The 26925-nt window shown below is 42.6% G+C and overlaps 1 protein-coding gene across 2 annotated transcripts in view; it reads right to left on the bottom strand.

The window, feature by feature from the left end:
* ttbk1a (tau tubulin kinase 1a) overlaps positions 1–17316 on the bottom strand; it is a 50280-nt gene extending 32964 nt beyond the window's left edge. The window contains exons 1-6 of one of the 2 annotated variants that reach the window (XM_031828427.1): positions 17132–17316; positions 11969–12127; positions 10901–11048; positions 8240–8313; positions 6360–6500; positions 5697–5801 (exon numbers count right to left, since the gene is read on the bottom strand). In XM_031828427.1, coding sequence (XP_031684287.1) covers positions 5697–5801; positions 6360–6500; positions 8240–8313; positions 10901–11048; positions 11969–12076 — 576 coding nt within the window. In that variant the 5' untranslated portion in view covers positions 12077–12127; positions 17132–17316. Of the gene's footprint in view, positions 1–5696; positions 5802–6359; positions 6501–8239; positions 8314–10900; positions 11049–11968; positions 12128–15857; positions 16477–17131 lie in introns of those variants that run through there. The other variant, XM_031828430.1, reaches the window with a different exon arrangement.
* Positions 17317–26925: the final 9609 nt, after the last annotated feature.

The following is a 26925-nucleotide window of genomic DNA, read 5'->3' as shown; positions in this document are numbered from 1 at the left end:
AGCGATGCCTCGGGGCATCGCCCACTGACGCATGCATGCAAATAAAATATTCATCTCACGCTGCTGCACTCACAGAGCTCCAAACACAGAGAGAGGGGGGGGGGGATGCATGAGGACACAGAGTGGTAGAGCCAGAGATATGAGGGAGGGGGGAGAGGAGAGGGAAGGAGGGAGGGAAGTTGCAGAGAGAAATAGAGGAGAGCAGATAGTGACTGAGTCAAAGAGATGAGAGTAGGAAAGCAATGTAGAAATGTAGAAGGAAATGTAGAAAGGGCAAGAGTGGGAAGGAGAGAAGATAGAAGTTACCTGAGAGAGTCTAGTGAAAAGGAGGGGAGAGGAGAAGAGGAAAGAAGGGAGGGGAGGAAAAAGAAGAGACATAAAGGGGAAGAAGAGTCCAGTGGAGAGGAGGATGAATGCATAAGCAAATGATTAGAGGGAGGTGAAAGTGCGAGAAGAGATTAAGAGAGATAAAAGGAGACAGGGAGAAGTTGGGAGGAGGTGAAAGTGCGAGAAGAGATTAAGAGAGATAAAAGGAGACAGGGAGAAGTTGGGAGAGGAGGAAATTACAGGGTGGAAGTGAAGAAGAAGAGAAGAAGAGGGAAGATCAAAGGAGGGAAGAAGAGGACAGATTGAAAATGCAGTCAATAAGAGGGGATGGGAGAGGATGCATGGGACGGAGGAGCAAAGGGGGGAGGAGGGGGAGAGTTACTGTAAGAGTGGACGACTTATAGTTGAAGTGAGCTAAAATAAGACAAGACACCACAGACTGAGAGAAAGCACTTTGGATACCTCTCTCTGGGATGAAGGTGTGTTTGTGTGTGCGTGCGCCTTTGCTTATGAGAATGTGTTTGTGAGAGAGAGAGAGAGAGAGAGAGAGAGAGAGAGTGTGTGTCGGAGAAAGGGGAGGATAGTCCATCTTCGGATTAGTTCCGGTCGCATATCCCCTGAGACTTTGGTTAGCATGTAAACTAACTACAAAAGCCAGGGATTACTGTGTATGATGTGAATGACAAATGGGCTGAACATTTCAACTCAATTTGAAAATGATGGAGAGGCTTTCACTTGACACCCAAATTATTAAATAAGACTATGATATTGTAAATAAAAAGGGATTTCTGTGACATTTTAAAAGGCTGATAAAGCCTGTAGGAAATCTCATACAAAAAAAATTACAAGTGTCTGCTAAGTGGCATATCTTACAGTATATATTATCCAAACCATGGACTGGGCACAAACATAACCAATATGATCCATCCATTTTTAAGATGTCACTGTATTATCATTAGCTAACACAACATAACCGATGTCATAAGCAGTCACTGGTTAATGCATTTTAACTGTCATCTGTTTGATTTTGTACATTACCGACAGGTTTCCCAAACCCAGATTAAACCTATTCCTGGATATCAAAGCACTTTCAATGGCGATTCTCCATTGAGTGTAACGGCGTTCTTCGTTTGTTGAGAGAGAGTCAGACTGAAATGCAGCGTGGTGGTTACTCATGATTTTAATGAATGAAAACGGCGATACATGAAATAACTAAATAAATACGAAAACAACAAACGGAACGTGAAACCTAATACAGCCTATCTGGTGAACACTACACAGAGACAGGAACAATCACCCACGAAATACAAAGTGAAACTCAGGCTACCTAAATACGGTTCCCAATCAGAGGCAACGAGAATCACCTGACTGCTGATTTGAGAACCGCCTCAGGCAGCCAAGCCTATACAACACCCCTAATCAGTCGCGATCCCAAATACTACAAACCCCAATACGAATTACAAGAACATAAACCCCTGTCACACCCTGGCCTGACCAAATATATAACGAAAACACAAAACACTAAGACCAAGGCGTGACAGAACCCCCCCCCCCCCCCCCCCCCAAGGTGCGGACTCCCGGACACACCTCAAAACCAAAGGGAGAGTCCGGGTGGGCGTCTGTCATTGGTGGCGGCTCCGGCTCGGGACGTGGACCCCACTCCATAAATGTCATAGTTCCTCCCCTTCGCGTTCTGGGATAATCCACCCTCGCCGCCGACCATGGCCTAATAGTCCTCACCCAGAACCCCACAGAACTGAGGAGCAGCTCGTGACTGAGGGGCATCTCGGGACTGAGGGACAGCTCGGGACTGAGGGACAGCTCGGGACTGAGGGGCAGCTCCGGACTGAAGGGCAGCTCAGGACTGCGGGGCAGCCCGGAACTGAGGGGCAGCTCGGGACTGAGGGGCAGCTCGGGACTGAGGGGCAACTCGGGACTGAGGGGCAGCTCGGGACTGAGGCAGCTCGGGACTGAGGGGCAGCTCGGGACTGAGGGGCAGCTCGGGACTGAGGGGCAGCCCGGAACTGAGGGGAAGCCCAGTACTGAGAGGAAGCCCAGTACTGAGAGGAAGCCCAGTACTGAGATGAAGCTCAGGTAGGTAGTAGGCTCCGGTAGATCCTTGCTGGCTGGCGGATCTGGAAGATTCAGGTTGACTAGCAGATCTGGAAGATTCTGGTTGGCTAGCAGATCTGGAAGATTCTGGTTGACTGGCGGATCTAGCTGCTCTATGCAGACTGACAGCTCTGACTGCTCCATGCAGGCTGACAGCTCCTTGCAGACTGGCAGCTCTTTGCAGACTGACAGTTCTGACTGCTCCATGCAGGCTGACAGCTCCTTGCAGACTGACAGCTCCTTGCAGACTGGCAGCTCCTTGCAGACTGACAGCTCTGACTGCTCCATGCAGGCTGACAGCTCCTTGCAGACTGGCAGCTCAGGCTGCTTCAAACAGGCAGGAGGCTCCGGCAGCGCAGGAGAGGAGGAAAACGCTGGCTGCGCTGAACAGGCGGGAGACTCCGACAGCGCAGGAGAGGAGGAAAACGCTGGCTGCGCTGAACCGGCGGGAGACTCCGACAGCGCAGGAGAGGCGAGGCGCACTGTAGGCCTGATGCGTGGTGCAGGCACTGGTGATACTGGAGCGAGGACACGCACAGGAAGCCTGGTGCGGGGAGCTGCTACCGGAGGACTGGTGTGTGGAGGTGGCTCTGGATAGACCGGACCGTGCAGGCGCACTGGAGCTATTGAGCATCGAGCCTGCCCAAGCTTACCTGGCTCGATGCCCACTCTAGCCCGGCAAATACGAAGGGCTGGTATGAACCGTACCGGGCTATGCACCCGCACTGGAGACACCGTGCGCTCACTAGCATAACACGGTGCCTGCCCGGTCTCTTTAGCCCCTCGGTAAGCACAGGGAGTTTGCGCAGGTCTCCTACCTGGCATAGCCATACTCCCTGTAAGCCCCCCCCCAATACATTTTTGGGGCCGACTCTCAGGCTTCCATCCGCGTCGCCGTGCTGCCTCCTCATACCAGTGCCTCTCTGCTTAACCGCCTCTAGTTCTTCCTTGGGACGGCGATATTCTCCAGGCTGAGCCCAGGGTCCTTTTCCGTCCAGTTCCTCCTCCCATGTCCAATTCTCCAAGTGATGCAGCCTCTCCCACTGCAACTGCTCTTCACGATTAGCAGGGAGAGTTGGCTCAGGTCTGACACACGACTCAGCCACTCTCCCTCTGAGCCCCACCCCAATACATTTTTGGGGGTGCTTTTCGGGCTTCGCTCTGCGCCGCCGTGTCTTTCTTTTCTCCAACTCCATTCGCCTATAGCCTTCTTCGCACTGCTCTAGCGAATCCCATGCGGGCTCAGGCATTCTCTCTGGGTCTGCCGCCCACCTGTCGATTTCTTCCCACGTCGTATACTCCATGCCATTGCTGTCCATAACGTCCTCCTTTCGCTGCTCCTGCTGTCGCTGCCTGTTACCACGCTGCTCGGTCCGTATGTGGTGGGTGATTCTGTAACGGCGTTCTTCGTTTGTTGAGAGAGAGTCGGACCGAAATGCAGCGTGGTGGTTACTCATGATTTTAATGAATGAAAACGGCGATACATGAAATAACTAAATAAATACGAAAACAACAAACGGAACGTGAAACCTAATACAGCATATCTGGTGAACACTACACAGAGACAGGAACAATCACCCACGAAATACAAAGTGAAACTCAGGCTACCTAAATACGGTTCCCAATCAGAGGCAACGAGAATCACCTGACTGCTGATTGAGAACCGCCTCAGGCAGCCAAGCCTATACAACACCCCTAATCAGCCGCGATCCCAAATACTACAAACCCCAATACGAATTACAACAACATAAACCCCTGTCACACCCTGGCCTGACCAAATATATAACGAAAACACAAAACACTAAGACCAAGGCGTCCGGTAATAGCTTTATTCTGGGTCCGGCAAACCGGCCCTAAGCGTTTAACAAAAAAAGCCGATACCGCCAGGCATATTGGACAGCTACCCATGTAAACAAGGAGAAGTAAAACAAGGATTCAGATATTGTACAATGAATGAGCTCACTTGTGCATGAATTGTACTGCAATGCACCAAACCCAGGGTCTGAACGTAAACAAAATAGTACCAACGATGATAATATACTCCAGTGATCCTCAAAATTCTGCATTGTGACCCACAACCTAGACAAGGTTCTTGTTCATTACGGCACAGACCCACCGGAAAACGTTTAAAATGTTTTGTAACACAAACTGAAAATGTGTGTTTGTTATTGGACAAATCCAGGTAATCCTTCCCTGTTTCAGTCTGTTTTCTTCTGTTTGCTGCCTGATGAGTACGACCCAGAGCTAGGAGCTAAGAGGATCTTAATTAAAGTTCAGACACACCGGAAGGATTGTCAAACTTTTGCCTGCCGACAGCATCGGCAGTCAATCTCTTTTGTGTTCACATAATTTAGCTAGATAGCTAAGGACACTGCACTAACTCAGCAGCTAACACTGGCAGCTGTTTTACAGACGCTACCTAATCCATTGGGATTTAATTATAATGTTAGCACTAGCTACAGTGGTTAGCTAGCTTGGAGGAAGTAATTAGTGTTGCGTGCATTGCATCTGTGCACTTAGCTAACTACCATCCCATAGCCTACATTGTATATGAAGTGTGACTGCCTCGTCCGTGGATGTACAAAGAAAATGCCCCCCAAAATTAGGATTGGCTCAACGTCAAGTTCTTGGCCACTTACGAGCATTGCGATTTGTAGGTTCGACTGGCACGCAGCAGGTACCGCTTTTGTTCTAGCAAGAGAAGGAACGGCCTCCCACTGTGTTAAGTACCTATCAGCAGTCTATCGGCAGTGAGAGTCTCAGTATTACATGCTTTAGGGTGGGTCATGTGACGTCATTGATCAGGACCCACCATTTAGGGAACACCGGGCGCGTTCCAGGTCTTGCTCATTTCTGTCGTGCTGAACATGGATATATCGTATTACCATTTCATAATGAGTCTCAGAGTAGGATGCTAAGTTAGAATCACGTTTGCCTTTTAGATCATAAATACATGGACAGGGGGACATGATCCTAGATCTGCATTCCTACTCTGAGATGGTTTATAAATGATAGGCCCAGATGTTGGAATCTCAGACCTGCTTATCTGTGCAGCCTCACCATTGCAATAACGATGACCTGGAACTTACCCACGAGCTGGACATTATTCTAATAACATCACAATAACATTGAACTGGGTGGCAGGTAGCCTAGCGGTTAGAGCGTTGGGCCAGTAAAAGTTGCTGGTTCGAATCCCCAAGCCGGCAAGGCTCTGTCGTAGGACAAACCAAAGCAAAGGAACAAAAGAGGAGACTTACAGGGCGGACTTCTCCAGTGGTATTGGTGTACTGCCGCGCGAGGCCGAAGTCCAACATGTAACACTTCCTCAACGTCGAAGGCAGCCTTCCCATGGCGAAGTTTGACTGCAGAGAAAATACATGATTATTCAGTGCATTACAGATATGGTCGTGTGGCCCAGTCAGTAAGAGTGTGTGGCTACTGTAGCAACACAAAGGAACCATCACTGTGCCATTAGAGCTAGCCAGGAGGGGTGCTTGTTCTATAGGGGGGGGGCATTGTTTGATGAAACATCGGCTATAGGACCATCTAAGAAGCCACAGATTGCCGTTGTGCCCTTGAGCAAAGCACTTAACCACTAACCTGCTCCAGGGGTGCTGTTCTGCTGCTCACCCAATGCTGCGTGTGTGTGTATGTGTGATTGCGATTGAAATGAACCGATGGCAAAGAGACATGTCCGTTTTGATGGACAATACAGATGCAGTCTTTTTTCCATGCGTCACAGCACAGCATTCCAACTCTAAAATACAATGGTTAAATGGCCAATTAGAATGCAAAAATGACACATATTTGCATCTAAGCATTGTATTTTAGAATTAGCACTGATAACCCTTCATAAAGCTGTGGCATGCTGTGCCATGACACGTGCAACAAAAACAAGTCTGCATCTGTATGATACGTACCGGTTTGATATCTCGATGCAGGAAGCCAACAGAGTGGATGGCCTCTATAGACTCCAGGATCTGTTTCCCCAGGCGGAGCGTGGTACTCATGGTGAAAGTCCCCCGAGGCTGGCTCCTCCTCAGGTCCGCCAAATTGCGTCCCTGCTCCACCCCCCAAAACAAAACAACGCTCTGGGGTGAAGTTACCTCTAGGTACAGATCTAGGATCAGCTTCCCTCCCCCCAATCCTAAACTTAACCTTTGGTGGGGAAAATACAAATCTGACCCAAAATCAGCATTTAGATACAACTTCACCCTACTCCAGAAAACCAACCATATGTAAACAAACAGATTTTGTGCAAAAGAACACAATTTCTTATCGGTACGGGACACCAAATCGCCTAGGTGTAATCATAGAATTCCATACAGAATCTTTATTAATTTCTTATATGATGTCTGTGGGCCTAGTAACCGAGGCCAAGTAAAGATTCATCATATCACTTAACATGCAATACCTATTAACATAGTGTTTGGGTTTCAAGTTTGGGGAAGCTAATTTTCACCATAAACATGCACCTTTATAATAAAGCATTCCATGCATCCTCGCATTTGCAGACTTACGTAAGACAGCCTACTATTCCTAATGTGATGATTTGATTGGATAGTCATAATTTAGGCTAATAATACAACTCAATCGCTGTTCGCAGAAAAGACTGTTCATTGCAGAGCGCAGTGGCGTTGAGTAGGCCTAGGTTACAAATACAAGATTGAATTTTTAAACATTGCAATATGCTTGGCTGGGTCTCTCTGCTTTTCACTGACAGTCCCAACGCAACAATCATCTATTTGACCGCGCGAGCTGCCCAAATTGCGGGCCCTTCCTTCTGTAGGCTATGCAATTGAAAACAATCCACAGCTTTTTTTTAAAAGAAGCAAAATGGTCCTCTGTGGCCAAATCATGCTTTCTGGTGTAGTAGCCTATATTGAATGATTTAATTTATTTCTGTATAGAGGGGAGTAAGCTAATTAGGCTATATAATTTTGGCAATTTAATTGCATTTACTTTATGGAAAGCTTCCCCCTAGCCTTATGGACACACCGCCTCTCGCTTTTAATGCGGCATAAACACAACCAGTCATGATGTTTTCATCTGATTGTCAAACAATCACTTAACAAAGGTGTTCCTGTAGGCTACGTTCGTCCACTGACAAATGTTAAAAAATGTTTCAGTATGTTTCAATATGTTTCAGTATGTTTCAATATGTTTCAAAATGTTTCAGTATGTTTTCTTCCATTTCATGCCTTATGAGTACGACCATGAGATTCAATTTAACTTAAATCAAATGTGATACTTCCTAAATGAATTCCTTCGAACCTGGGCATTGGCTTGGCTAAGTCATCACAGCATATCAAGTCAATTCTGTACAGCACATAGTTTTTTTTTGTATTGGAAGCTGATTGCAGCCTTGTCAATAAGTCATACAGTACCAAAAGTTTGGTCATGATGGATTTTTACATCCAAGTAACATGGCAGAACAGCTTTATAGGCTGTGTCTAAATCGACAATGGATTGGATTAAGACACAGCTAGAGACTCTCCATAAGATACTTTCATATTATAGAAGGCTGATAATGCTATGTTGGATCATGTCACATATGACATTTGCATTTATTGTCCATCATCAGTATGTGTCAGCCTCTAACCAGCCGCTTCTTATGAATCATTTATTCAGTTAATATGGCCTATTTGCAAAGACTTCACATTTCACAATGCCTTATGCAGGCTTTATAAATTGCACTTCTTTAGAAAACGTGTTTTTGTTGAATTGTGGTCAGATTCTCACAGAATGCTTTTTGGGGATGGTGGTCAATCTTTTAAAAAAGCAAATGTCAGCTTCTTACCTGAAGTTGCATGACCACGTAGTTGAATTTGTCATTTCTCCCACAGCCAATAAATTTGCACACATGGTTTTTACCTAAACAAAAAGGCATATTTTAAGAATCGTAGCTCAAAGATGCAGATGCCAAAATATTCCATTTCACTTCAACATGATGATTGGATTGGTTTTCATTGGTTACACCAGGGAGATGAGAGTGGTGACAGGGCCTAGGTAAGATCCATTTTAAATTCCCATATCAATCAATGCAAATACAGCAGAAACACTCATGTTGACACTCAATGGCTGAAGAAAGGATAAAGTCATCTTTTCTTTACAGGTTTTCTTCTGTCTCAGGACTGTTCTTTTCAGAACTTCTTTCTTTCTCTATGACATGGCCTTGTGTTAAATATGATATGAAAGATAAAATATTGCCAGACAAATAAAACAGGACAAATGAATACGCTGGGGAGCCCATGTTTCCTGGTCTTCCTTTTCTTCACAGTTAATCCCATTTAAGGATGATCAGTTGGGCATAAATCATTGTTATTCATCATGCACCATTAATCTTTTGATGGAGCACCCTGTTAATGTGACTCAGTTAGTACCGAGCATTTAGGAATCTTAGACTTTAAAAAAAATTCTGAGGGAACTTCATTTGATCTCATTGTTTTGGTTGTTTGATATTCTTTAAAAGGTATAGTCTATAATATGACCACATCATACGCCAAAGGGTGTCGTCCTGCTTACAGTCCTGCTTACAACAACAGTATTGGCACCTCGTGATATGGGAATGCTGGGAAGTGCCAACAGTAGCAGTCTAAGCTGACATGAATTTGTTTGTTGTTTCGCCCCGCTTTGATGATGTCACATTGCAGAGTCTTCCTTTAATATGTACATAGAAATACCAGCATATATACACACACACACACACACACACACACACACACACACACACACACACACACACACACATATTAACATTAGCTTCTTCAAAGACATAGTACATGTTGCAAACCAATCATGTGTCGCTTTGGGCGACAGTCACAGACTGTGACTGACGTGTGACAGCTTTTGAGGTTACTTTTTCCCCTCATATTGTGACGATGACTCGTAGCCAAAGAGAGTCACTTGTCACCCTGGCACATTGACGTGCATACTCCAGGAGGAGAGTTGCTCTCATTCTATGTGCCACGTGATCACCATCACGTTTAACACGATACTGCTGCCCCACCCAGCATACAAAAACATGCTGTGAGTCACAACAGTTAATATACATAAAGAAATATATAGGGCCCGTTATAGCAGAATTAAAGGCAGAGTCTAAGTCAAAGGATTTGCTCTAATTTGTTCACTGTTTTGGATATACTGTCGGGACCATGCAATCAAGCATATATAAAGTACTGTTAGGATGCATGTTTGGATTTAAGGGCACAATTGTAAGATATCTGATTGTTGGGACCTCTCTACTTCCTACCGATGTACGTATTAACCAAAAACAAGCAGCACTATATTGCTTATTTTTCAGGCACATTTTTAAGGGCATTTTTATCATGAGTGGAGTATTCTTCACTACAGCTACTACTACATAATGGCCTTGTAGACATTTTACCTACACTGAACTTCAAGGAGATCAAAGGCCCCTTAATCAATAACAACATGAGCAATGATGTGGGGAAGTTTACTAGGTTACCTATTGATTCATTAGGTCTAGGCTATTCTTAGCCACTCTTCTGTGAAGCTACTATGGGTGTGGTAAGCGAGAGACAGATCTGTTTCCACAGTTGCTTGAACGTCGAGCAAAAGATTCAAGGGCCATAATGCAAGCAGCGAAACCGATAATCTTAAATAGTGCATCGGTGACTCACTAAATAAGGACAGGCGGAAGGGAAGGCTCCATTAAACTAGCCTAATGCAGGGCAGACAGAGACATTGTTCCTCTCCCTAGTCACTTGGACAAAAGCTCTATTCAAAGTCCACAGCCACCTAGTCACAAGAGTCTGGCAGCCCATCATTACATATTTACTAAACGAATGTAATTGGCTCTTTATGGAGTTGCAGACGTCTGTTGTCACTGTAGACTGCATGGCTCTGCAGCTTTTAACTCTGTAGGACGCTTAAGGGTGGTCATGACAATATGAGAGGAAATTCCTTTTGTGTCACTCTCTGACAGGATGTCTCAAAGGAAACCCAAAGCAGTAACACTTTACCTGGTTCTACTGTCCTGAAGCCTATGTTGTGCTGCCATGAGAGATGGTTATGCTTTTTACTAGACTGTCATGGGCATGACATAGCAAATTGTATAACCAATCATAAGTGCAGTCTTAAGCAGTATTGATGTAACACATATTTATCTTACACTGGAAAGACAAATGTTCTTACTTCACAATGTACTGTAGCTGACTGAAACTTTATATATTTGTCTGTCATGACTACAACACAAAGTATGTTGACACATGGTGTCAGAGGTGGGATCTGGGTTCGAGTCAAGAGACATCAACAAAGAATGCCATTTACTGTGAGAATGACAAGTCAATGAAGAATGGCTGAGCAGCACAGACACCTTCATACTCATTGACTAAGCAGAATGGTGAACACAAAATGGCTGCCGCAGTGGCACTGCCAGGCTCATTGTTATAAAAACTAGCAGAAAAGGTCCAAAATGGCCGCCGCAGTGGGCCCTTACCCTGCAGTTTCTTCAGGACTGCCACCTCCATCTTCAGGACCTGTTTGGGCTGCTGGGCCGACTCCACCTTCAGCGCCACGTTCTCCCGCGTCAATAGGTCCAGAGCTTCGTAGATCTCCCCAAAACCTCCTCCTCCGATTTTCTTCAGCTAGAAAGGTGTCGAGGATAAAAGGTGTATTAAATAACATTCTTCTTGCGCTGTTCAAATGCTGGCTTTAAATCAATGAAATAACTGTACTGTGCTAATGAAATTGAAGTTCAACTTAACAAACCCTTTTGCATGAGGAACACCAGTTTTGATGGAAGAGTATGTTAGCCTGATCCTAGAACTGTTTGTGCTGTCTCCTATGGTCATTGACAGGCATGACAACAACCAAAATGTGTTGGCAAGACAGCACAAACTGATCTGGGACCAGGCGATAGAGGGTGTCTTACTGGTCGAACAGTAATCCAGTAAATTCATTTTTGCTGAGTGATTAGATAGTTGCCCTCCTTTGTCCCATCCCTCCTTCTCCAGCCCCACTTCCTCAACTCCTCTATTGCCTTTTTCTTTCTTTCACAAATGGTATTTGTCAGATACCATTAAAGGGACATTTCACCACAACATAAGTGTGTCCAATGATTTAACACCATAAAATCAGTATTGAGTCAATTTTACATTCTGTTCTGTAGCTCCAGAAGTAGAGTTTAAATCATTGGACAATCTTGTGGTCCCAAATGAATAGGAATGACAGGGAATAGATACGGCTGTGTATTAGTTAGTTACAATCTTTCCCATTCAGGCTGGATGGAGGCCTGCAGAATTCTGTAATTTGCTTGCTTTAAAGGTATGAAAAAACCTGACAAACTGATTTTGGATTTATCTGCTCAACTTCAAGGTATGAAAACACAGATGTTCGAGTAGACTATCCCTTTAATTCTGGTGAGACACGTAGAACCTTAGTAATGGGGAGTCAAATCTGTGTGTGTGAAGGTAACCTTGTACTTAGCCCCTTAGGGAAACACTGATATAGAGAGATTATACACGAAGACAAAACCACGACTAGATCTATTATGTAGCGTACTTACTACTTTCCATCGGTCCTTGACCATGCAGTTAGGCGGCAGTATGTCCGCTGTCTCCCCAGCCCCATTCATGTTGGCGTGGTCCTGGAGGGCTGGCACTAGGCACTGCATCTGCCAGCCCGACAGAACGCGAGCAGCTCCCAATTTAAATGAGCCATTTATCTGGAAAAGGATATTCAATAGGACATAAGTCAGTCTTATTCCCTTTCTTTTCACACAATACCCAAGAGCAGGCATCACACAGCGCACTCAAAGCAAAAGGCATAAGTCAGGGTTGTCTTACAAAGCCATTCGTTTTGTTAGCTCGGGCCAAAGTGGAGGAGAAAACAAAATGGTATTTGCAGTTGTCCGTGCAAATACCCTGGTCATACAGAAAGCTTGCTGGTATTGACGGTTGTAGTTGGACATCTAGATTGTCTTGAAAGAACAAGGGGGACAGACAGTGCATACTCTGCATTTCTTGCCTCAAGTGAACAATTGAAAATAAGGCCTTAGGTATACTGCATGTTGGAGGTACATCAACTACAGCGACTATATCTGTCCATGGATACGAAATGTCCTTCATATCTGAATAACATCAGGCCCAATAAGGAGATGCACTTTCTTTAGGGTGTAGCCAAATCAAATTTCAAATAACTTTTGGCACTTGAAGCACAGTACGTCACACTCTGCTTGAGCGCTAAGTTAAGAGTTTTGTACAAAAGCTTGATTATCTAACAATGTATGCCAATAGTGTACCTAGAATTTATGTAATTCGTATGTGATAAATGGTTTTAGTGACCTACTATATAAAGTGGGATCACAACCCTTCTCAGTCATGAACACTGCTGTACAACAACAAATTGACAATATATCTATGAAATGAATAGTAATGGAAATATTATTTGGCCTCAAATTTTCTGGTTGTAAACTCATTTTTGGGGTTAAGAAGATGTCATATACCTAGTTTACAACCAACTGGTCTCTGTTACAATCAGGTAAAGACGTCCTCTTCATGACGAGATCAAGGCGTCACCAGATAACAACCAGATTTGGTTGCTAAAAAGGACTTCAGCAAAACTTCATTATACAGCCTGACCATGACATCATTGCAACCAATTTTGCCTGATGAGGTAGACTTTATAAAACAAAATCTGTTTTTACATTGTAATATCTGGTCAGTCGCTGTTAGCCCGCTAAACTATTACCGACAGTATACGTATTATTGGGTTCGAACCGATATCTATCAAATTGTATTTTCTAGATGCTTATGATTATTCTGGGTAAACAACATCTGGATAAGAGTAATGAATGTAAGTAGGTTAGTACCAAAACCATGCTATTCTGCATGCAGGGCCATGGACCATTTAGTTATGCATGCACAGCTCAGCTCCATTTGGGGGGAGGTGTACTTAGTCATGCCTAGGTTGAGGCCAGTTGAGAGACTGTGTGCATTATCTAGCAGATTAGTCAGCTGTGGAAAAGAGTGACAAAATGCTCTGGAACACATACAATAGGTTTAGACAGAGCGTGTGAGCCTACGAGGGTGGTATTGCCAGTGCTTATGGCTTTAAAGCAAGGTTTGTCAATGCACCTGGGTCGGTTCCCAACATTTGCATTGCTACGGCGGGAAGTGTGTGAATGGAAGCTGTGTCATTGGATGTCAACGTGCCGATAACTGGTGGTTATTTCAAGCACTCTCATAGCACAGCAAGATTACAGGCCAGTAACACGGCAAATGTAGCAAGACCTGGGTCATGTTTAGTAGGCAAATGTTGTGGAACCTTACAGATAGAAATGTCATGAATAGCGCTTACGCGACTCCTTAGTCGGTGCATGGTGCATGTTCGTTCTACATAACATTTTATATCTGAATGTCCCATAAACATTGCACCATGCTAAAAGCGGCCATGGCGCTCTCATCAGACTTGCTCTAAAACCCACAAGAGCAGGCAATATTGTAAGTAGTTCAAGTGAAGGTAGGACCAGGCAGAAGTACTGAATTCAACCAGCAAGCATTCAGAGTTCTAGAACGGGGCGGAAAGGTGTTCAGGGAGCATTTCCTCACTTAGCGTCCTCTACACAACCTCCAAATTAACTTCCACACACTACAGCCATGGAATTGGAATAAATATTACTTTAACCTTAAATCATTAAAGGGATAGTTCACCCAATTTACAAATCATATTGGTGTCCTTGTCCCGAGACTGCTTAAAGGGTAAGGAAATGAATGTCATTTTGTAATTTGAGTGACTAATAATTGATTAATCAAGATCATTTGCTGATCAGCAGTTATAGTGACTGCTCATCATGATGCCACCCTATAAGATCATATCAAGTAGGCTTCAGGTTGTGTGGTTTAAGATAATATATAATGCTCTGTCTAACTACTATAATATTATGGCCATCTTGCCAGGTGTTATGACAGATTCTGCTAATGTAGGGAAACACTGCAAGCCTGTTCCCCCCCTTTGGGTGTAGTCCAATAATAATCTTGGAAAATGAAAATCATATTAGCATCATCATAGTCTCATTTTCACTGGGCTGTGATAGCAAAACATAAGGGCAGTGCATCAGTGAGAATAGTGAGAGACTTGATAGACTCCTATCAATTCTAACACACAACTAAATGTGTATTTGCTGTCCTACACTATCAATAGTGTGAGGGGATCTACTTTGCGAAAAGCCAAGGGTTTTTGCATTCAAGTTTCCCAGAACTATGAAGCGAAATCATGAAATTTCCTTGAAATCCGCGAAGGAAGCCGCGACAGCCATTTTGTGTTCAAACTGGTGGGTAAAAGTGCAGCCACATTTCCAAGGGAACTTTGAAGAACACATTAACCTCTCACCATATTTACAACCTCTTCAAAAACCTTACGTCTGAGAAAAAAATCCTGAACTTGGCCAATTTAGTCGATGCCAAAACCTTCCTTTGTTAGCCTACAAGCCCAAAAAAATAAAAAAATACAAATACAAAGAGGTTTGTTACGACTGCCTCCACAACCAAAGCAATGATGTTTAGAGATATTTATATATAAAAATAATATTTACGAGAATGACAGTTGTAATTTGAATGAGTAGACAATGATGACAAATAATACTATGATAGACAACAATACACACAAACAATACAATGCAATAACTTAGCATAACATCCATATAAGACGATGATTAGAACGATGAGACATACTGTACATAGCAATGGACAGTTGAAAATTAAAAGAAAAACATTTTTCAAAATATTACAATCTATTAATTACTTCACAGGTCCCAGATCTATATTTGGCAGTATACATGTTGTAAATAGGTCCTGATCCAAGCCACAGTTGGACCTTTATATGTAACACTGGCAAGTAAAAAGTTGGAACAATTACACAAATTTGACATCTCATCCTAAAGTCGTTAATAATAGCCTAACAATTAGACAAATATTTAGCCTTACTCTTAAACACAAACACAAACTGTAATAGTATTATGTTTATATTGAGTTTAATTGATACCTCTAGATGGGCTATAAGCAAATTAACGCTACACTGGGGGTGTGTGACTCTGTAGACATATCTGCTACTAAGGCAACTGACTGTTCAACAAATAACAGGCAAAGAGAGAGTTTGAGTTAGTCAATAACCAATACCAACAAAGGGGCAGGTTAAGTAGTATACATGCCTAACTGACGGTTTAAATATGGTCAAATAAATAGCTATAGCCCTATCACGCAATAATTAAACATAACTTTTTGTTCAATTTCTGGACAACATTTCTGTCAATTTAGGGCACCCCTTATGGCTCAAGAACAGCCACAATGGCAAAAGTCACATATACCCTGCAATTCCCATTCATGCCCGGTAGGCCTACTGATATCTACATTAGGTGAAAGTTATTAACCAAACGGAGATGTCATGAAGAATATTACCTGGCGCAGAGACGGCACGTTAGTCTTTTCCGTCTTTTTGGAATCTTCATTTGGGATTTTAAGGTGGGAGAAGACTTCCTCTGACAAACAATAGCCTTAATGCTACAGCTATACACTCAATAATATCATCATTTTCTCATGTATTACCAAATCCATTGCGATAACTTTTGAAAGGTCCATATAAACATCTACTCCGATATCCGACGCTAAAATGAACCGTACTCCTATGCATTTAGCAGGCAATCATCCCAAGCGAAACCTCCAATAAATTCAATCAAACATTTGATTTTCTTCAATTGTGTATTGGCCTAACACTAAAAAAATATTGCATTTTTTCTAAACTAGAATAATATCCTATTTATTCGACAAAAATGTGTCACGCAAGCGGATTCCTATGATTCCCAACTGCTTTCGACAGGTGTAGTCTTTGCATGAATGCACAATTTAAATATATTGTCGACGACTAAAATCCAGGTAAGCAGTGAGTCCAATTCCGAAAAACTAGTCCGATACAATGCTTTGTCTTAATAATTGATGTCTCGGTTTAAAATACGATTGTTATATGCTCTCCAACGCCACGGCTCTCGGTCCATCCCACTCCACAGTTTTTGTCCGCACTGCAGCGTAGACTCATGCTTGACAAGAGACCCACCTATTACTACCGCCTTTATGGCGACAGGGGGCGCACGACACCCCATAAAGATTATGCAATAACTCACAAAGCTTGTCCCACCTAACAAATATTCTACCCCAATAACAGTCCGTTTCTTCTCCTCCAGTGTAATGGACAGAGAGTTGGCAGTTGGACGGCAGCCTTTCTAATCTTACAATAATATTGCATCTTTTAATGGAATTGTTTGATAAAGGTAGACCTACCATTAGGAAAAATAATACCGAATGCAATTTAGCATAAATGAGAGCAAAAACACGGGACTACAATTCCCAACGTGAACCAATCACTGGAAAAGGCCAGCCCTGAACCCTATCATACTAAAATACGCACAATAATAGATATAGGTCTATAATAGCCGATTGGCATTAATGGAATTGGGAGGATCAAAATGTATTGCTATATTTTAAATACATCCCACGGCCATTAGTACATTCTACTGCAATTCAAATCCAAATTCCACATTTATATTCATTAAGACAACTATAATTCCTTAAATCAGCCACCTGGGCCTTCCGTGTACAAACATACAGCGATATTTACGTAACCCTTCAAAACTGGGGAATGGAAATAGCAATAGGATAAGTAAAGCTTTTCTTCTTACCTAATTCTCTTCAGCCGTGATGACATGAAAACCTCGAAGACTTTGAAGAGGCGCATTGTTTCGCCTCAACGGTCAAAACCATTTCAGGATGTTCGCCCCACGTACCACCATTTCTACGGCAGCATCCTCATCCCTGCTTACATTCGCGATCCCAGCATCAGCATCATTTAGCAACCACAACGCTCGTCCTCTGTGCTTTCCTCAGTGTATAGGTTACACAGCACATACCGCCACCTACTGGAGCGGAGAATAATATTTGAGACCTGGACGAACAATTAGGTTTATAATTATGTTTTGAAAAAATAAACATGGTGACTTAAAAGTTAGGGAGAATGACGGATGAAAATGATTTTGAGCAAAACGTTTTAGGTGGATTGTTTTCATTTGTATATTTTTATAAATAGCCCTATCTATATAATTTTGGGAGTTCTCAAAGTAATTTTGAGGAGGACCTTTCTCCCACAAATATTTCAGTATAGGCTTCACTGAGTATACAGCAGTCTAAAATAGTATTACAGTACTATTAACAAGTGACAGGGCTGTCCAAGGTACCTCTCAACCAACCTGCACATAGGCTGTGCTGCTGCAGAACCTTTTGTAGGCTGCACACTCTTGTTTTCAGTGCTTGTGAGTGCAGTTTATGTCAAGCAAATGGAAAAGGAAAGCTGTTCAGGGCTTCCGGTTCTCACTATTTGGAGACTTAATGTTAATGTGCAAAGTGCAAGAATTGAGGTGTGTGTGTACCTGACAATTCAATAGGCTTTATTAGTATGGACAGTCATTTATGCTGTATCTGGGAAAGGACTGTGTCAGTTTCTGAAGAATAAAAAATGGCAAATTCTTGAAGACCTGTCAGCAGAACGTTTGAATTCAAAAGTGTTTTGCATTAAACTTTTCTCCCAACCTAAATATAATGAACTGCCTACGAATTCTGAAACATTGTCTTTTACAGTAATTACAGTAATATATATAGGCCTACTTCAATGTAAAAGATCAACTGTTCACCTGTTAAACTCAACTATATATTCTAAACTGCACTGCCTATACAAATTGCAACTTGAAATACACTATTTACTGGGCTACTAGGTCCAATTAATTGAGATAGGGTGGCCTAGTGGTTAGAGTGTTGGACTAGTAACTGAAAGGTTGCAAGTTCAAATCCCTGAGCTGACAAGGTACAAATCTGTCATTCTGCCCCTGAACAGGCAGTTAACCCACTGTTCCCAGGCCGTCATTGAAAATAAGAATTTGTTCTTAACTGACTTGCCTAGTAAAATAAAGGTAAAATTCAAATATGCACATACTCTGAATATAAATGGAACAATTTCAAAGATTTTACTGAGTTACAGTTCATATAAGGAAATCAGTCAATTTAAATAAATTCATTAGGCCCAAATCTATGGATTTCACATGACTGGGAATACAGCTATGCATCTGTTGGTCACAGATACCTTAAAAAAAGGTGGCGTGGATCAGAAAACCAGTCAGTATCTGATGTGGCCAACATTTGCCTCATGCAGCGCGACACATCTCCTTTGAGTTGATCAGTCTGTTGATTGTGGCCTGTGGAATGTTGTCCCACTCCTCTTCAATGGCTGTGTGAAGTTGCTGGATATTGGCGGGAACTGGAACACTCTGCCTTACATGTCAATCCAGAGCATCCCAAACATACTCAATGGGTAAAATGTCTGGTGAGTATGCAGGCCATGGAAGAACTGGGGAATTTTCAGCTTCCAGGAATTGTGTACAAGTCATTATCATGCTGAAACATGAGGTGATGGCGGCGGATGAATGGCATGACAATGGGCTTCAGGATCTCGTCACGGTATCTCTGTACATTCAAATTGCCATCAATAAAATGCAATTGTGTTCATTGTCCGTAGCTTATGCCTGCCCATACCATAACCCCACTGCCACCATGGGGCACTCTGTTGACATCAGAAAACTGCTCGCCCACACAACGCCATATATGTGGTCTTCGGTTGTGAAGCTGGTTGGATGTACTGCCAAATCTAAAACGACATTAGAGGAGGCTTATGGTGGAGAAATTAACATTCAATTCTATAGCAACAACTCTGATGGACATTCCCGGCAGTCAGCATGCCAATTTCATGCTCCCTCAGAACTTGAGACATCAGTGGCATTGTGTTGTGTGACAAAACTCCACATTTTAGAGTGGCCTTTATTGTCCCCATCACAAGGTGCACCTGTGTAATGATCATGCTTTTTAATCAGCTTCTTGATATGCCACACCTGTCAGGTGGATGGATTATCTTGGCAAAGGAGAAATTCTTTCTAACAGGGATGTAAAGACATTTGTACCAACTTCAGACCCTTGACACTTGTGAGGGTCGTAGAGCAAAATGGAGAACAAATACATACTGCGTCTCCCCTTTCCATAGAGTGGTCATAATAGTTTGTAGGTCAAACTGTTCGGACTCTACAGACGTTTTTGTGAGAAGACCAATTTTTGGGATGTCTCATGGTCTGACAAACACCGCTATAGCTCTGCCACCTTTCACCGCAGATGCGGAAGTGCCAAATCAGCGAATGCATTGGATTGAGACGCATCCAAACACAAAAAAAAACAGATATCTCTAGCTTAAATTGATGGATATTGATGGGGATTTGTTTATTATCTTACTTAGGTTGACGCACCACTGTGTTGTGTGAGTGTTTTTTTATAGAGCAAGGCAGCTCTAACCAACATCTCCAATCTCGTCTCATTGATTGGATTCCAGGTTAGCTGACCTCTGACTCGTATTAGCTTTTGGAGAAGTCATTAGCCTACAATCTAGCCTACACTGTGAATGTTTAAATGATGTATTCAATATAGACAAGAAAAATACAATAATGTGTGTGTGTTATTAGTTTAAGCACACTATGTTTGTCTTTTGTTGTAACTGATCTGATCTTTATCTAAAATTTGATTACCAATTTATGCAAAAATACAGGTCATTCCAAAGGGTTTACATACTTTTTCTTGCCACTGTATATCAGTGATTCATTAGTGCTTGTCCGTTTATCTTTTCATTTTAAGTCAGCAATGTCATGCTTATTTTAGGTTCTTGCTGGCAGTGAGCCATTTTTGTGTTGCCAAACAGCGTCTCTTACTGCCAATAAAAATAATAGCATGTGATAGGTACTTTGAGTACCTATTTATTCGTTTATCTCATTTAGTTAAGAAATAATGAATGCAATACATTTTTTAAATAATTTATCTTCAGAAGGAATGTTAAGAATGTATAATGGAATTCATTCAATTGTTACTGCATATGTTTTTGTGGTGGATTTCACATAGTCAGGTTTTTATTTGTCAGGTTATTTGAGGACCTATTAAGTTAGTGTTACTTGCTCAGCAGTCAGACTAAATATTGTGTAACTAGTTTCTGACTTATTAGTCCCACTTTAAATATTTTAAATCGCTATTTTTCGTACAAGGTTTAAGTTAGAAACACTATTCAAACTCTAAAAAGTGCAGACCAGTATAGAATAGTGTGCTTGTATACAACTTCTTTTTGTCCTTCTCCATCTACTTCGATGGGATTTCTTCAACATTTTAAAGCTCCCATTGTTAAAAATGCCCATGACTTCCAACATTCTATTCATTGTAAACAATGAAACTTTTAACACATATTACCTAATTTTGACAAACACTTAAAGATGTGTATTCAAATCTTAAATCAGAACAGAAAAAACTTCTACCAATCAAGATGAACAGCTGTTTTAGTAATCAACTACTTAACGTCAGTTGCTTCAAAAAGAAGATATTTTACCACTTTCTCAGGAACTTGGAAACATACAACATATGAAATCTTAGTCTACTCTCTTCTAATCTGAAATCGGAACATAAATATATTCTACCAATCTAACCATACATAAGGGATACACGATGACGCTTCAAGATTATGTACAGAGCAGAATCGTTCATGCCGGTTATACCACGGTTGCCAACGAAAACAATACTAAAGCACACATTTACCAATAGAAATTACGTTTGTTAAGTCAATTCATAATATATCATCCTCCCACCAAACCTGGTCATTAATTCCATCGGTTAAGTTTCTAGAGACACAACCTAGTCCTTCATTCTTTTTGTTCTATGTTTATGGGGGCACACCAGTCATTCGTTATTTTTGTTGATTGCTATGCAGGCTTGCCTACGTTCTTCCCTCGTCATAGTAGTTTATCCCTTGATTGCAGATGTGGGACTATTTGACAGCACTAGTGGCAATTATGGTTTGTAGGCTTAGCTATATTTTTAAATTTATCAGTATAATAAAAGCAGTGTGCTGGTTTATTTTTTTATTTTAAGTTATTGCATTGTTTCCAATGCACTTCCAAAATAAATGTAATCAATATAAAACACATTTACAAAAATGTAATAAACACCAAAACACAAGTTAAAAAAATATTCAAATAATTAAATTAATTGTTGTGACGTAAGGGATTAATCAGCTTGCTTGGTTCCCTGGAGTGAACTGTCTTTCCAGCTACTTGTTTAAATAAATTCGGACACTGCTATTAATGGTGAAGTGGCAGCGTAGCAAATCGACGGGTAAATCGAACGAGTCACTCTCTTGTGACGATGGGGCCTGCCACCATTTCCAACATTTTGCATTGTTGCTACTGCTTTCGGTGGGGTTTTGTGGACTTTCTACCTCGGAGGAGAGGAGGCTAGTGACTCCACCGCTTTATTTCTGACACTGAAGGGCCCCAGTAACTACTACTGTCACGAACCGGCTCAAAGCCCGTAACAAAAGGGAGACAACGTGGAGATAAGGAGTAACAAAATATATATTTATTAACTAAGGAAAATATACAATGGTGTGTGTAATCAGTAGTGTAAGTGAGTGTTTTGCATGCATGAATGTGATAATGCAGGATTTTTAAAGGTGCTAAGGCAAACAACCAAAAACCACCAAGAAACACACCAAAAACTATCAAAGTGTCTGCATGGAGAGAGTCTCCTCCATGAATGGGGAAGTGGTGTATTTATCCTGGGAGACACCGGGCCCAGGTGTTTCCCATGTAGCTGACGACCCTCCCAACTCCGCCCACCAGCATCCTAATAAGGAAACAACAAAGAGAGAATACGGCAGACAGAGTGGGAGGGTCGTCACACTACTACTCTTGCACCTGTGCCTGGTGATACTTATTATCTGTCTGGACTCCAGACCTGTATTTGATAATAGCTTTACTGATGTGTAGCGGGTTGACAACCCGGCCTCTTGGTTCTAGCTAGCATGTTGCCAATGTAGCGTACCCCATTATCTCTTTAGTGTACCAAATGCACCTCTTGTCTAGCTCATGTACCAACTAACGCTATATACTCCTGCTCTTATTGCAACCAAACTAGCAACTGAGTACTCCTGCCCCCTTGTTGTGCGGAAAGAAGCGTAGAAGTCACGGAGGATGTTTAATTTTTCAGGCCCATATTTGTCGCAGTCTTAATTTTTCTTGTTTTCCTTTAGCAATCCAATGTTTTAACAACCCATTCTGTAGTTTTGAAGGTATATATTTTTTTGTGACGTACCACTTCTATATTGGCTAGCTTCACGTCCGTAATTTCCCTGTCTGTCAGCTGTGCGATTTCTTTTCAGATTGATAATGGGACTTTTATCTCCCCACCAGTCATGGATAGGATAGTTACCAGGCTTGCCAAAAAGGTCAAAAGTAAAAATGGGAAAATTATTTTGTCTCAATCGTGTAGGCTAATAATAGTAATAAAGTAGCAACTTTGTATCACTGTCAGTAGTGAATAGAATGTTGGGTCTTGTTACTAGGTCACATATTTTCATTCATAAATAGTATTCATTCATAAATGTGTAGTGATTTAGAACGGTAAAAAGGCATTTACTGCTGGAACTACTTCAAAGAGTTATTTTCCAACTGTCCTGCATATCTGGTTTTAATGCCCACTCTAGAGTGCCATTGTAGCCAATCAGAAAGGAGTACTCAACATTGCCGTCATAAAATGCTTTTTCGTAGCCATGACATCTATCTATATATATATATATATATATATATATATTGTATTTTTTGGGGGGGGGGTCAACGCACACGACATCTATCTATATATATATATATATATATATTGTATTTTTTGGGGGGGGGGGGGGTCAACGCATATTTTACCACTTTTCCAACAAGTTAGACAAAAACTAGAGCCTATGAAATCTTCCTGTATTTCTCTAGTATACAAATATGAGGTACAGTTGTTTTAGTAAGCACATCAACTACATTTCTTCTCAACTTTCTGAAACAACTTCCGTTTTGTCCACTTTCCCAAGAAAACAAATTTGAAATCAAAACAGCTGTTTTAGTAACCACATCAACTACTTTGGTAACCCTTCATTTTACACACAGTGTCAATTTAGTCTTAAACGAACTTAATAGGAACCAAGGAAGTTAGTACTATATTAATTAGTAAATACAAAGTCACATGTAATTATATAGATATGTACAAGTAAGTAAGAAGGTAGGTACAACTAAGTACCAGTTAATAACTATACCTAGTCACGCCTCTACTTCAATTTAATATAAAATAAACATCAAGGAACATATAGTCACAAAATGTGTTTATAGAGTAAAACATTTTAGTCCCAAAAGTAAGTACAAGTAAGAACCAACTTATTACTATATAAATACGTAGTCACAGCAGTCTCTTTTAAAGTAATACCTAAGAATCACCAATGAACATACATGGTAATTGATCATTTATTACCATATAAATACCCTACCAAAATTCCATCAAGTCATCTCTCCTGTTGTTTCTATGTACTTTACCTTTAGTTACCATGTATGTTCATGGTATCAGGGATGTAAAATTAAGTGGTTTCTGTTTCCACATAGATACAATTTAGTTACTTATGAGATACCATTGCATTGGACGACTCTATTCCATGAAGACAACAGCAAATCTGTTCGTGATCTTACTCTGTTGTTACAGGGTACCACCTTCACACTTACAGGGTAAGTAGGAGGTAAGAGGCCTGTAAAGAATAATTGGTGTCTGTTTCCACATAGATACAGTGTAGTTATTTGTGAGGTACCACTGCATTGGACGAAGAGAACAAAGTGATCCAGTTTGTCAACGTGGGAACATTCTTCGCAATTATGACAAGCACACAATTCAGAGTGAAGTTTATTTAACGAAAATCAACCAAACAAACCTAAGTAGAAACCTATTTGTACTCACAATCAGAACGAGTTAGCATAACATCAAACGTTTTTGATTCCTAGTTAGTCTCATGGACAACAGTTTATGGGATTGAGCAAGTAGCAGCAAATATGTTGACCTATTATGAGCGATTGTGAGCAACTGAAGTGAATGGAGAGCCTCACAAGTTTGATGAAATTACCTTACACTCTTACAAAAAAGGTTATCTTGGGTTCTATATAGAACCTCGTGGTTCTTTGGACAATATATAAAAAAAGGTTCTTAATTTTAAAAAACAGTGAAGGAAAAGTACCTTCCCAATCCCAGAGTATTATGCAGTCCCTCCAGGACTTTTCAATTTGGCAATCACAACATTTTCCCACATATTTCGCAAGAGCACTATTAAGACAGTTAAATCATAGCAATATGACCACATACAGCGGTCCGATAACTGCAATACAAAAAGAGGTCTAGCAATTTTAACCAATCAGCACACTTTTACTGCATTAAAATAGTTCAATCAAACAACACATCAACAAACCTTTTTATTTAGAAATAGTGTAAATTCAAGTAGCTTTAAAATCAAAATAGGCCCCTACTTTTCAGGTAGCCATAGGATTAGTCTCTTTTGAGGGACAACACATTTTCCTGGATCTAGGTACCATGGTTACTTTAGTTTACAACTCAGGGGAGAACCTCAGTCTCCATAGTGATAGTGGCTTACAGGTAGAGTCTCTGGTCTCAGGTGAGAACAACCTGATTAACAACTCCACTTCTTGGCTCCAAAGTCAAAGTTGCCCACCGTGCTGGAACTGCCAAAGTCGTCTGGGATTCCATTCTGTGTGCGGACCCCCAAAACCCCTCTGCAATCAAGATGATCCTGAGGAAGGTTGGTTGTCCAGGTTCATCTCAGTAGGCTGTGTCGAGTCCTGAGCTGACCCAGGTGGCCTTGCACTGACCAGGCCTGATGCAGGGTGCTGTGCAGCATGTGAAGGTCAGTGTCAATGCCAGGTGTCCGAGTACCTTTGTCACGCCCTGGTCTAAGTATTTTGTGTTTTTTCTTCATGTATTAGGTCAGGCCAGGGTGTGGCATGGAGTTTTTTGCATTGTGGTGTGTTTTGTCTTGGGGTTTTGGTGTGTAGATATTTGGGATTGTAGCTAGTGGGGTTTTCTAGCAAAGTCTATGGCTGTCTGGAGTGATTCTCAATCAGAGGCAGGTGCTTATCGTTGTCTCTGATTGGGAACCATATTTAGGCAGCCATATTCTTTGAGTTTGTCGTGGGTGATTGTCCTATCTGTTCTATGTGTACTCTATGTTAGTTTTACACAAGTATAGGCTGTTTTGGGTTTCGTTCTTTGTTTTGTAGTGTTTGTGTTTATTTCGTGTTACGTTTTGTTCATTAAATATGGATCGCAATCGACACGCTGCAGTTTGGTCCGACTCTCATTCATCACCACTAGAAAGCCGTAACAGAATCACCCACCACCAACGGACCAAGCGGCGTGTCAACAGGCAGGAGCAGCCGAAAGAGGAGAGGCAACAAAGGCAGCAACAGCGGCGCAATGAGGATTGGACATGGGACGATATATTGGATGGCAAGGGTTGCTACACATGGGAGGAGATCCTGGTGGGAAGGGATCGCCTTCCATGGGAACAGGTGGAGGCACTTAGGAGAGCAGAGGCAGCCGGAGAGAGGAGCCGGCGATACGAGGGAACACGGTTGGCTAGGACGCCCGAGAGTCAGCCCCAAAAATGTCTTGGGGGGGGGGGGGGGCTCACAGGGAGTATGGCTATGCCAGGTAGGAGACCTGCGCAAGCTCCCTGTGCTTACCGGGGGGCTAGAGAGATCGGGCAGGCACCGTGTTATGCTGTGGAGCGCACGGTGTCTCCAGTGCGGGTGCACAGCCCGGTTCGGTATATTCCAGCTCTGCGTATCGGCCGGGCTAGATTGAGCGTCGAGCCAAATGCCATGAAGCCAGCTCTACGCATCTGGTCCCCAGTGCGTCTCCTTGGGCCGTCTTACATGGCACCAGCCTTGCGCTCTGTGTCTCCGGTTCGCCTGCATAGCCCAGTGCGGGCTATTCCACCTTGCCGCACTGGCAGGGCAACCGAGAGCATTCAACCAGGTAAGGTTGGGCAGGCTCGGTGCTCAAGAGCTCCAGAGTGCCTGCACGGCCCGGTCTATCCGTCACCACCTCCCCGCACCAGGCTTCCTGTGCGTGTCCTCGATCCAGTACCACCAGTTCCAGCACTACGCACCAGGCCTTCAGTGCGCCTCGCCTGTTCAGCGCAACCAGAGCCTCTCTCCTCTCCTGCGCTGCCGGAGTCTCACGCCTGTTCAGCGCAACCAGTCTCTCTCCTCTCCTGCGCTGCCGGAGTCTCCCGCCTGTTCAGCGCAGACAGAGCTGCCAGCCTGCAGGGAGCAGCTGGAGCTGCCAGCCTGCATGGAGAAGCCAGCCTGCATGGAGCAGCCAGAGCTGTCAGTCTGCATGGAGCTGCTAGAGATGTCAGTCTGCATGGAGCAGCCAGTCTACATGGAGCAGCCAGAGATGTCAGTCTGCATGAAGCAGCCAGAGCTGTCAGTCTGCATAGAGCAGCCAGAGCTGCCAGTCTGCAAGGAGCTGCCAGTCT

Source organism: Oncorhynchus kisutch, linkage group LG1, assembly GCF_002021735.2.
Source record: "Oncorhynchus kisutch isolate 150728-3 linkage group LG1, Okis_V2, whole genome shotgun sequence".
NCBI lineage: Eukaryota > Metazoa > Chordata > Actinopteri > Salmoniformes > Salmonidae > Oncorhynchus > Oncorhynchus kisutch.
The sequence above is the reverse complement of the archived record's forward strand: the minus strand, read 5'-3'. Positions and strand labels throughout refer to the sequence as shown.